Consider the following 13,321-nt stretch of genomic DNA (forward strand, 5'->3'; position numbering starts at 1 on the left):
AAAGGGGAAATTTTTTAAACAAATTTTTAAACAAATGTTGGAACTACTTTATTAGACATCAAAGGAGATGGAGGACCCCAGAACATGGTCTACTGAAGCAACTAAGCAGGCTCACATGAGCTCACAGAGACGGAAACAGAAAACGCAGGGTCTGCATGGCTCTGCTCCAGATCCTCTGTGCATGTGTTATGGTTGTTAGCTTGGGATTTCCGTGGGACTCCTAACAACGGGAGCAGGTCTATCTCTGATTCTTTTGCTGTTCTTGAGATGCTTTTCCTACTACTGGGTTGCCATTTTCCAGGCTAGATTTGAAAGCTTTCGCTCTGTCTTTACATTGTCTAATACTGTTTAGCTGTCCTATCTTTGAGGCCTGCTCTTTTCCAAAGAGGAAGAGGGAGGAGAGTGAATCTAGGGAAGAGAGAAGGTGGGAGTGCTCTTGTGAGTGGAGAGAGGGGAACCTATAATAAGGATGTGTTATATGAGAGAAGCGTCTATTTTCAATTCAAAGATTAAAAATAACTGCAGCTCCCCATTTACCAGGGTTTTTGTTTTGTTTTTAGAAAAAAAATATATTCAGTATGAAAATTGTTCCACACAACGCTTTCTGTAGTGTTTTAAAGATCAGGTATCATGCTACAATTTCTTTAAATAAGATAGGAATTTATATTTTTGATGTTCAAAATTAAGATAATGTCTTTAAATTGTAGTTATTTTAGTTAAATTTGAGTAAAAAACTGAATGCTCACAGGTTGAACTGATTTTTTTCATGCATTTATCTCCAACTCTAAAACAGAGTATTTCTTTTTCTTTCTTGTATGTTCTATGAAACAATTCTTGCAGCAAAGAAATTTGCTAATAATGATGAGCTTAATTTATTATTATTTTTTTGCTTGTGAAAGCCTTTAACTGCAATAAACATTTATTTTTAAACTTAATATCATAGAGAGAGATTCAGATAACTTTATATCTATATTTAATTATCTAGATTTGTTTCAAATGTTATATTTTCCAATTTAAAGTTGTGTAAGACACCTAAATGCTCCATTAGCTTGAGAATATGTTTATTTAGGGCAGTAAAGGTATTCTCCTTGCAGACAAGCCATTTCCACCAGAAACTTGTGACCAGGTTTATAGTGGCAAATGTATACTTCCACCTATGTGTGTCTCAAATCCACTCACAGCTGATTTTCACCCAAACAGCTGTGCCACTATAATACCAGTGGGTACATCTTTCCTTGCAGATTGATATCATGACACTCTTGGTCAACAGATGAGTGAAATGTTAATTTACCACTCTCCTGCCTCCAGCAGTCTATATAGTCACTTCCTACACCAGTAATGCTAGCCAGTACAGATAAAGATTCCTTCTCAAGTTCTCTGAGTTCTATAACCAATTTTGCTGTATCTCAAGCAAAAGTAACTTACCGTCTATTTCGTTTTGGGTAACCAAGAGCAATAACAATAGTATTTTATCGCTGCCTCTGAAACTTCTCTGGCTAGCAACTCATAGATTGAAACTCCACTACTGGTACCGGACTACTTTCCAAATTATCTTCTAAATACTCATGCTTGTATCACAGAGTAGTGACACTCTCAGCCTTCAGTAGAGATCTCTCTTTCTTCGTTCTTTCTTCTTTGTTTCCTTTTTTCCCTTTCTTCTTGCTTTCTTTCTTCCCTTTCCTTTCTTAGAGGATGACAGTTAATTCAGAGACTCATATTTGATCAAAGTTGAAAATAAATGACTGAGCATTCACCCCTAAATTGTATACTTATATCACTCTCTTCGGCAAGCCCCAAGGAATATCACAGAAGAAACAAATTTAAGAGCTGGAGGATAGGGGAATGTACTATGAATTCCACCATACATATATGATGTTACTGAGCAGCCATAAACACGGAACAATTATGAATACCTGCACAAAATCTGACTGGCCAATTTTCCATAAAGGACAAAGCAGGTCCTGTGATATCTTATCCTTTTATTAGAAACTAGTGACTCTTAATGTTTGCTAGAGGAAGAGAACCATATTCTCTAGTGGTTTAGGCACAGCGACTAAGTGAGGAGGACCTCAGAGAAAAAAGATGGAGATAACAAAATTTTAATGGAAGATAGGTTCAACAGATTTAATCACAAAATATTATATATACATACCCATACATATGTATACTGTCAAAAACAAAGAACAAAGAGCAAAGAAAAGCATATTGTATAACTGAAAAAATAGAAAAGGCACTATGAGGGACTGTTGGGTTTTTGTGTTTTTTTTTTTTTTTTTAAATAATGGCCTATCAATTATGACTAGTCTCCTATGGCAGAAAAGGGTGCATGTACCCCAGGAAAGCTATGGATTCTATACAGTGCAAAGTAAGTTTTCAAAATCACTTAATACATTATAAGGTGTTTCAAGTTTTGGCAACTCAATTATGTGGTATTGGAATGTAAAAATGTTAGAAAAACCTAGTTATATTATCAGCGTATTGTCAAATCTTATACACACACAACACACACACACATATATATATTAAGTGTGTGCAGTTATGTAAAGAAATTGTTATCACAACCACATTGATTTTAAACACAGAGTTAACAAAATGTAACTAAAAAGAAAAATAAAATTAAAAAAAAATAAAAATAGCACAAGAGTGAAAGTTTTTTATTAGCATATAAGGTAAATTCCAGTTTTTCTAAACTTTGTGTTTTATTCCTCCTAACAATCCAAATGATCATCCTTTCAGGATCATGAGATTCATATTTTTCCCATTTCACAAGACAATAAACTAATTAATGACACAACGCTATTAAAATACTCTGCTTAATAAATTGCAGTTAAAAAATGTCAGCACCACCAGGCATGGTGGTGCATACCTGTAATCCCAGAACTCGATGAGGCAGAGGCAAGTGGATCTCTGTTAGGTCGACAAAGCAAGTTCAGGACAGCCAAGGCTACATAAAGAAACCTTGTCTTGAAAAAAAAAAAAAAAAAAGTGGCACCAACCAAAGAAAGCAGAGTGAAATAACACTTAAAAGCATGTGCTATTGAAGAGAATAACTGAGGTTAAAATTCTGGTTTTGATAATTGTACCACTGTATGATTAGGATATTTTTTTTTTACTTCCCTCATGTGTAGACTGGAAATAGTAATCATAGCTAACATAGAGTTTTTGTTAATATTAGATGGATAAATGTACATAAGGTACATAGAACATACCTCAACCACATTAATGGTGGTTATCCTTTTTCTGACATTGGGATCTTTAATCCAACTGTCTGCAAAGCTGTAATTTTAATATTATAACATAGTTGCCTGGTGCTAAAACATCTCAAATGGCCATTCTGAACAAATTGTATCTTTAATTCAGTTAATTGTGCAAAAGGTGCCCACAAAGGTTTGAAAACTCCTGAAAAAAAATAGCAAATATAATGATAGGGCATATCTACACCAAGCTTAATAGTTAAAACTTACCTGTTTGTATTGAACATTAATAAGGCTCTAGTTTGTGGAGAAATTCTCTGGTTGTTGCATTAGTTATCCAAGGAATTGGTTATTACTTGATATCCTTTATTGGTATTTGAGAGAAAATTTGACAAATATTGATTTTATATTTATAATACAAAAATCAACTTAAAAGTCTATTTATGGTTGTGAGGAACATGGCTCCCGCGCTGCTGCTGCTGTTGCTTCGGTGGCCAGGGCGCCCGGGACCGCTCCAGGGGTGCTGGGAGCTGCTGCAACGGCAACTGCAGCGGAGCTGGAACGGCTTTGCCAGTCCTCAGTGGGCACCAGCATTAGCAGTCCAGGGTCCATCTGTCCTCACAGAACTACCGCACGATACCAGTGGAAATGAGGAGAATTCTAGCTTTTTAGAGAGTATCTTTTGGATGGCAGCTCCCAAAAACAGACGCACCATTGAAGTTAATCGGTGTAGGAGAAGAAACCCTCGGAAGCTTATTAAAATTAAGAACAATATAGACATTTGCCCTGAATGTGGTCACCTGAAGCAGAAACATGTCGTCTGTGGCTATTGCTATGAGAAAGTTCGCCAGGAGACAAAAAAAATCAGACAACAAATATGGGCTCAAGAGGGGGGCCCTTTTAAAGCTCCTTCTGTAGAGACTGTGGTCCTATACACAGGAGAGAAACCTTCAGAGCAGGATCAAGGGAAGAGGATTGTTGAACGAAGCATAAAGAGGCCATCTTGGTTCACCCAGAATTGACACTAAAGAAGTTAAAAGGGTAATTTCATCGTAAGGCAGTCTCAAAAATCAGGAGTCTTTATTTTCATGTTGTTCATGTTTTCACATCATCAATGTATTTTGAAATGGACTTTATTATAAATAAACTTAACATTTATGCAAAAGCTGAAAAAAAAGTCTATTTATCCCTTGATTAACATATTGATAGTTAATTTTGCCTACTATAAAATTCTTAATAGTGTTGAAACGCATCCTGGATACTGAACTCTCCACTAAAAAGATTCATGATAAGGTTCTTTGTAATCTGAAACCTTACAGTCCACTTTTCACTCTCTGTGAGTTTGTGCTCAGACACATTAACGTACAATAAAAATAACTTCAGGCTTATATGTTTTTCAGTGGAGGGTAAAGTTTCATCTAACAGTGTACCATATAGCTAATTTGAATACTTACTGGTTTTCTAGAAGTGTGTTAAGTATATTTTGATTCAAAGGCTATAAAAAGACTGCAGGTAATTTCAATAGAAAAGTAATATAGTACATGAGGTATAATTATTTTAAGTTTAAAGCATATGCATTTATTTAATAGGATTTATTCATTTATTTAAAATTAAATAAATTTATTTAATAAATTTTCAAGGGAAAACTGTCAAAATTCTATAATAGTAATTATTATAAAATTCTATAAAATATAATAATTATTATTAAGTACTAATAGTTATTTTTACAAAGACAGTTGCTTGTTATATCAAAGGAGAAAAATGATGAACTATTTTAGAGTTATATTTTTCTTCATTCAGTTTCAACACAATATAATGTAGAGTTATATTTTTCTTCATTCAGTTTCCACACAATATAGCTTCCTGCTTTGATTTTTTTTTTTGCTTTTGTCAACTATTTCCAAACTGAAATCTAATATTCAACTTTGTCTTCCCTAGGTCCATATTAATAATGTTGAGGAAATGGAAGGTCAACAAATAGCTAGATAAAATGTCTTATGAAAAAGAGAAGAATCTATATCTTATCTTACTGCTGCACATATTTTTATAACATTCTTTCATCATCATTTCAGAGATTATAAAAAATGCAAATAAATAAAATGACATGTTATATGCAAAGTGAGTTGGATATTAAGAACTTAAAAACCTTAGCATACTTATTCCTCATAGAATGCCTTAGCAATTTATGCAAACATTGTAAAATTTAAATAAATATTTTTCAAAAGACATAATAATGTCTCAAGCTGGGCCAGTCACTGTTTGGCCATTCCCTCAAATTATGTTCCGTTTTTACTCCTGCACATCTGGTAGGCAGGACAATTTGAGAGGGAATTCTTCAAGAGAATTAGGGATTTTTTTTGCGAATTGTTTTACTTTTGAATGTTTTGTACATGCATATAAAATGTTTTGAATAAATTCATCGCTCATTCTTTCTTTCCATACTTCCCCATTATACATCCCAAACCACCACCTCCTCTAAATTTTATGTATTACATTTTCTAAGTCTCTTGAGTTGACTTGGTGCTAACAGTATGAACATGGATATACGATCTTTTTTTTTTTTTTTTTCTTTTTAGTTACATTTTGTTAACTCTGTGTCCCAGCTGTATCCAGCTCCCTCATTCCCTCCCCAACCCCACACTCCCTCCCTGGTCTCCTCCCTGCCCCTTTCCAAGTCCCCTGATAGGGGAGGACCTCCTCCCCTTTCATCTGTCCCTGTTTTATCAGGTATCTTCAGGGCTGGCTGCAAAGTCCTCCTCTGTGGCCTAACAGACTGCTCCTCCCCTGGGGGGAGGTGTCAAACAGCCTGCCCTTGAGATCCTGTTAGAAATAGTCCGTGTCCCCCTTACTTTGGAAAACTACTTGGTTACTGAGCTACCACAGGCCACATCCGAGCAGAAGTCTCAACCAAGGACCATCTATGGATATACGATCTTTTACTAGAGCTTGAGTAGCCTCTCAGGGATGGCATCCCTGGAGAAAACTAACACGTCCTCAACCAGAAGTTGGATTTTGTGATCCTCTTCACAATTTGTTCACGTTTTGATTGAACTCATCTTTCACAGGTTTTGTGTTAGCCTTCTTGCACCTTCCTCTCTACCCCAAAAATACTATTTCAGTACTGTCACCCAGTATATCTGGATCATCCAATGTTTCTGTCTTTTTTTTTTGTCGATATATCTACCATCACATAGAGATAGAGATGGAGATGGAGATGGAGATGGAGATAGAGATAGAGATAGGATATAGATACAGATATAGGATATTCTCTTTTTAGGATATAATACAACACAGACTTTCTGTTTTTGTTTCTTTTTTCTTGCTTTTTTTCTTCCTTCCTTCCTTCCTTTCTTTTTCTTCCATTCTTTTTTTTTTTTTTTGAATAGGCATGGTTGTTTGACTAGTGTTCCAACTTGATGCATACCTGGTTTACTAGAGGCCAGAGATGGTATTAAATCACCTTTAACTGTACTGAAAGATGATGTGAGCATCCATGTGTCTTCCAAGCATTTAAACAATATGAATATTATTACTCTGATAACAAATCCAAACAAATATCCAATAAAGAGGAAGTTATAGGCCAATCCCCCAATTATTGTATACACAAAATTTCTCAAAAATACTTCCAAACTGAATTCAAGAACATAAATATATTTATAAAGACTAGTTTTACTTCAACCTGATGAAGGCTATAGCATCATTTTAGGAGTAGGAACCTTGATTAAGATTTTTTTTTTCCCAGAGAGGCAGAGGCTTGTGGATCACTGTGAATTTGAGGCCAGTATGATTTACAAAGAGAGTCCAAGACAGCCCAAGGTACACAGAGAAACCCTGTCTCAAAAAACAAAAACAAAAACTAAAGGCAAACAAACAAAAGGGAAATTTCCTCTACAAGAACAATTTGTGAGAAATAATGTAGCACATTTTCTTAATTAGTCATTTTTGTTTGAAAGCCCAGAGTATTAAGAGTTTTGCCTCTCTTGGGCTAGTGTTCTTGGTCCAATAAGAAAGCAATTTGAGCAAGGAGTAAGCAGCAACTCTCCATGGCCTGTGTATGAGCTCCTATCTCTAAGTCCGCTGCCGGTTTGGATTTCTGCATTGGCTTTTCTCAATAAATGGGACCAGGATATGTAAATAAAATAAACTACATTCTCTCCAATAGCTTTTGGTCATGTTGTCTCATCACAGCAATAGAATCTATAACTAAAACAACATGAAAATAATTAATCTTGCTAATTAAGTTGGCTTCATCCCAGAGATGCATAGACGTTTCAAGACACATAAATCAATATATGAAATACAGCAACAAATTGATACAATAACAGAAAGCATATGGTCATTTCATTAGATATAAGAAAAAGATCTTTGACAAAATTGTGTATCCAGTCATATTAAAAGTGGTGGAGAAATTAAAGATAATGTAGGTATAGCTGCATAGTAAAAATCAATATACAAGCTGAATGCTGGTATCTACTAAACACAGAAAAAACTCAAAGAATTTCTATGAAAATCAGAACAAAGGCAAGTTTTTTCATTTTCTTTATTGTCTTCACTCCTGTTCAACATAACACTTGAGGTCTTAAGTCAAGACAGGAAAATAAATGGAATAAAATGTAAGGAAGAAATCCAGGTAAACTTATTTTAAGTTAGGCATCTACACATAAACAACCCTAAAGACTTCATCGTAATATTTCTACAACTAATAAACACATTCAGCAAAGTAGCAGGGATGTAAGGTCAACATAAAATCTCCATTGTCTATCTATATACTAACAACAAACATGCTGAAAAGAAATCAAACAGTCGCATTCACTATAACCGCAGTGAGCACATAAATAATTTGTACAGTGAAAACTTTCAGCACTGAAAATTTCATTCAAGTAATATTACATGGAGTGAACAGGTTATATTTAGCAGTATATATTTATTCATATCTGCATATAATATTAATCAGCAAAAACAGGTCATTAATTTAAATAAAAGGAGTGAGGAATATGGAGTGGGTGAGGGGAGGAAGGGTATAAAAGGAAATGTAATATATCAATCTCAAAATAAAATATAAAAAAGATATATTGCAATAAATTGATGTAAGGCATACAAATGTTTCAAATACTTATAAAGAAAAACTTAAGATGAAATAAAACATTAAGAATGAAATAAAAGCTTTAGGTTTACTTCTTTAATAGAGCATGTACTTATAATATAAAAAGTTTCAGTTTTTAACATCAGGAAAATAGACAAAAACATCAAACTTCACATGAAGAGAATGTTTTGTAAAATGTGCTGATATGAATAACAAAAATTTAAATAGGTCAGAGGTTACTTACTTTTTTAAATTTTTTATTTAACTTTTATTAAATACATTTTATTCATTTTGTATCCCCCCATAAGCCCCTCCCTCCTCCCCTCCAGGTCCCACCCTTTCCCCCCTTTCTGCATGCATGCCCCTCCCCAAGTCCACTGATAGGGGAGGTCCTCCTCTCTTTATTTCTGATCTTAGTCTATCAGTTCTCATCAGAAGTGGCTGCATTGTCAGGGTTCTAGGTTATCTCCATGGATAGTCCTTGGATGGAGTATGAGTCTCTGGGAAGTTCCCTGTGTTCAAATTTTCTTGTTCTGTTGCTCTCCTTGTGGAGTTCCTGTCCTCTCCAGCTCTTACTATTTCCCACTTCTTACATAAAATTCCATTCACTCTGCCCAACAGTTGGCCATCAGGCTCAGCATCTGCTTTGACAGTCTGCATGGCAGATGCTTTCAGAGGCCCTCTGTGGCAGGTTCCTAGGTTGTTTCCTGTTTTCTTTTTCTTCTGATGTCCATCCTCTTTGCCTTTCAGGATGGGGATTGAACATTTTAGTTAGGGTCCTCTCTTTTGCTTACTTTTATTACTATGATAAAACACCATTACCAATTTATAAAAATTATAAATTTTATAATTTATGAAATAGATTGGGGCCCATGGTTCCAGAGACAGGAGTTTAGCACCATTATGGCAGCTAGCATGGCAGCTGACATGCAAGTAGTTCACCAAAACAGCAGTTCAGAGCTCATACTCTGTTTCACAAAAAGCAAGCAGAGAGATAGGTTGGGAATGGCATGAGTCTTCTGAAACCCTAAAGTCCACCATCAGTGACATACCTTCTCTAATAAGGCCACCCCAGTTACTCCTGCCCAAACCTTTCTACCACCTGGGTATCAAGTGCTTGAATATATAAGTCCATGAGCACCATTCTCATCCAAACATCCATGGAGGATTTAACAAATTTTTCTATAATAGTTCCATTTTAAGAAATAAATGTATGAGTCTCTGGGAAGTTCCCTGTGTTCAAATTTTCTTGTTCTGTTGCTTTCCTTGTGGAGTTCCTGTCCTCTCCAGCTCTTACTATTTTCCACTTCTTACATAAAATTCTATTCACTCTGCCCGACAGTTGGCCATCAGGCTCAGCATCTGCTTTCACAGTCTGCATGGCAGAGGCTTTCAGAGGCCCTCTGTGGCAGGTTCCGAGGTTGTTTCCTATTTTCTTTTTCTGGCTTTCAGAGGCCCTTTGTAGCAGGTTCCTAGGTTGTTTCCTGTTTTCTTCTTCTTGTGATGTCCATCCTCTTTGCCTTTCAGGATGGGGATTGAACATTTTAGTTAGGGTCCTCTCTTTTTCTTAGTTTGTTTAGATGTACAAATTTTAGTGGGTTTATTCTATGTTGTATGTTTATATGAGTGAGTATATACAGTGTGTGTCTTTTTGCTTCTGGAACAACTCACTCAGGATGATCCTTTCCAGGTCCCACCATTTACCTGCAAATTTCATGATTTCCTTATTTTTCATTGCTGAGTAATACTCCATTGTATAGATGTACCACAGTTTCTGCATCCATTCTTCAGTTGAGGGGCATCTGGGTTGTTTCCAGCTTCTGGCTATTACAAATAAAGCTGCTACAAACATGGGGAGGAGCATGCATGCAGAAAGGGGGGAAGGGTGGTACCGGGAAGGGAGGAAGGAGGGGCTTATGTGGGGATAAAAAATGAATAAAGTGTAATTAATAAAAGTTAAAAAAAGTTCACAAAAATAAAAAAAGAAATAAATGTAAATTTATCCTTTCTCTTTAAAGTTATTTCATGACGATAATCTTTTCCTAATATTCAATTTTAAGAGTACCAACAAAACTAAAAGGGATTTCTTACAGTCGAAAAAATATCTCACATATGCTTTTGTGGTTAATATTGATTGTCAGCTTTATAGTATTTAACAAATTGGTGGAGTGGAGGAACTTAGATATGCTCTTGAAAATGTTTCAATATTGGTTAATTGATGTAGAAATGTACACCTTAAACATGGAAGGTATCATTTTAAATGCGGTACTGCATGGGATAAAATGACAAACACCATTTAACCATATAAACCTGATAAACACCAGGTTCATATGCTTCCTGTCTGTGGCTAGAATATAAATCAGCTTCAAGCTTTTGCTGGTCGTGGCTTGACTTCCACGATTGACAATATCCTTGAATGGTAATCCAAAGTAAATACTTATTTTCTGTTTTTATTTTATTGAAAATAGATATATAAAAAAAGAAAATAGATATGTTATACAATATATCTGATACAGTTCCTTCCCCATACTCTTCCCTGTTCCTTCACACATCAATTCCCATCTGGATCCACCTCTTCTCTATCTCTCCTTGGAAAACAAAAAGTCATATAGAAGCTCATAATAAAATATGATGTGATAAAATTAAATATTATAAGATAAAAAATAAAACCTAATCCATCAAAGTTGGACAGAACAAACGAACTGAAGGAAAAGAGCCCAAGAGAAGGCACAGGAATCAGAGATCCCCTCACTAGCATGCTAGGAATTCCATAAAAACACTAAAAAATTGGAAGCCATACTGTATATGCAGGCTCTGTGCATGCTACATCAGTCTCTGTGAGTTCATATGAGTTTGGATCATGTTCCTTTAAAGGACCTTGCTTTATTGCTCTCTTACTCTCCGTACATAGTTCAGATGTGGGTCTCTGCATTTATTGCGATTTACTACACAAAGAAGCTTCTCTGGTAACAGATAAAAAAAAGATGCTGATCTGTGAGTAGAGAAAAATATCATTGTGAGTCATTTTGTTGCTAGGTTCTTTGATCAGAACAGAGGTGTTTGAATTTCCCCTAAGGACCTATTTAGTCTCAGGTACTTGGCCACCTGAAAAGTATTGAAGATCAGTTCATTCTCCTGGAGTGTACCTTAAATCCAATCAATTATTGAGTCATTGGTCCTACAAACTTTGTGACACTATTGCAATAGTGTATCTTGCATGCAAGTAACCACTGAAGATCTAAGAATCTGTAAGTGGGTTGGTGTTAACCTTTTTCTTCTGGTAGTGTGCAGACAGTCCATAAAACTGAAGGCAACAGCTCAACATTTTCATCCTCCCCGAGTGTAGGTGTTACCATCAGTAGTAGGTCCTTAGATGCAGTTTGTGAACAGGAAAATATAGCTGTGGCAACAGACTGATTGGGATTTCTATGGGACAACTTTGGCCTACTAGTTCAGTAGATATACCCCATTTTTATTCTAATATATTACCCTCCCATTTCTACTAGTCTCCTTCTGATTAACATTCAGCCCCTCTTTTATTTTACAAAACATTATTTATGACATTAAAATTTTAATTTTGGTCTTTTCACTGTTCAGGTCTTGCTGAATAGACATACTGTTAAGACATGAAGGGTGTAGCATTCCTATCATTACTGGGAGATAGCAACTAATGACTGCTGAGAAGGAGAATTACTTTCTCTAAGGAATTAAGCTCTAGTGTGATCATCCAGTAGAAACTGGTAGTCGCAAGAATCACAAACATATAAGCAACACTAAATGGGCTCAGCTGTTTGTATGCTTATATTTAGCTATAGATATAGCAACATATGTAGCAATAAAGACAAAAATGAGGCCAACAATTTGAGAGAGGTGGCATGGAAGAGGCATAAAGGAGGTTGAAGAAGGAGAACAAGAGAATATGGGAGTAGTTGAAGGGAAGAAGGAAGGAGAGTGATGTAATTATATTTTAATTAAAATAAAAATAATTTTGGTATCTTAAAAATGCTAGTCCATGACATTCAACCAAGGACCATGTATGGATATAACCTAGAATCTCTGCTCAGATGTAGCCTGTGGGAGCTCAGTAACCAACTGGTTTCCCATAGTGAGGGGAACAAGGACTATTTCTAACAGGAACTTAATGGCAGGCTCTTTGACCTCCCCACCCCCAAGGGAGGAGCAGTCCTGATAGGCCACAGAGGAGGATTTTGCAGCCAGTCCTGAAGATACCTGATAAAACAGGATCGGATGAATGGGGAGGAGGTTCCCCATTGGAAAGGGGCACGGTGGAGATGAGGGAGGGAGGGTGGGATTGGAAGGGAATGAGGGAGCGGGACACAGCTGGGATACAGAGTTAATAAAATGTAACTGATAAGAAAAAATAAAATTAAAAAAATAAACTGTAACTAATATTAAAATAAATAAATGCATAATTTTAATAGACGACCAAGAAAAGAAAAATGCTAGTCCAGCTTGCCTAGTAAGTCTATTTGCTTAGAACACCCGTTTCTTCTGTTTACTCTGAGGTGATACCTATCCTTGATGTTAAAATATGGTTTGGGGCTGGAGAGATGGCTCAGAGGTTAAGAGCACTGGCTGCTCTTCCAAAGGTCTTCAGTTCAATTCCCAGGAACCAACCGGGTAGCTCATAACCATCTATAATGAGATCTGGTGCCCTCTTCTGGCCTACAGGTGTACATGGAGACAGAACACAGTACACATAATAAATAAATCTTTTTAAAAATATGGTTTTGGGATACTTCAGAAGATTCGATGCTGTTTATACAGTCTTTCTGTTAGTCTGTGTCTTTTTATTGGGACTTTGAGACCATTGATGTTGAGAGTTATCAATGAATAGTGTTTATTGATTCCTGTTATTTTGTTCTTGCTGTGGTTTCTCCCCTCTTTTGATTTACTGGCCTGGGATTATTTATTCCTTGTGTTTTCCTTGATCTTTTGAACCTCTTCAGGCTGAAGTTTTCCTACAAGAACCATTTTATGACAGGATTTGTAGAGATATTGTTTAAATTTGATTTTAACTTGG

The 13,321-nt window shown here is 35.8% G+C and overlaps 1 protein-coding gene across 1 annotated transcript; it reads left to right on the forward strand.

Moving 5' to 3' along the window:
* Positions 1–3,652: 3,652 nt before the first annotated feature.
* On the forward strand, positions 3,653–4,365 carry LOC129678933 (39S ribosomal protein L32, mitochondrial-like). The gene has a single exon (XM_055609876.1). It carries the CDS (start codon positions 3,653–3,655, stop codon positions 4,214–4,216), a length of 564 nt encoding a protein of 187 aa, XP_055465851.1. The 3' UTR covers positions 4,217–4,365.
* The last annotated feature ends 8,956 nt before the right edge of the window (positions 4,366–13,321 follow it).

This window comes from Psammomys obesus, unplaced genomic scaffold (assembly GCF_907164565.1).
Source record: "Psammomys obesus unplaced genomic scaffold, mPsaObe1.curated_primary_1811, whole genome shotgun sequence".
Classification (NCBI taxonomy): domain Eukaryota; kingdom Metazoa; phylum Chordata; class Mammalia; order Rodentia; family Muridae; genus Psammomys; species Psammomys obesus.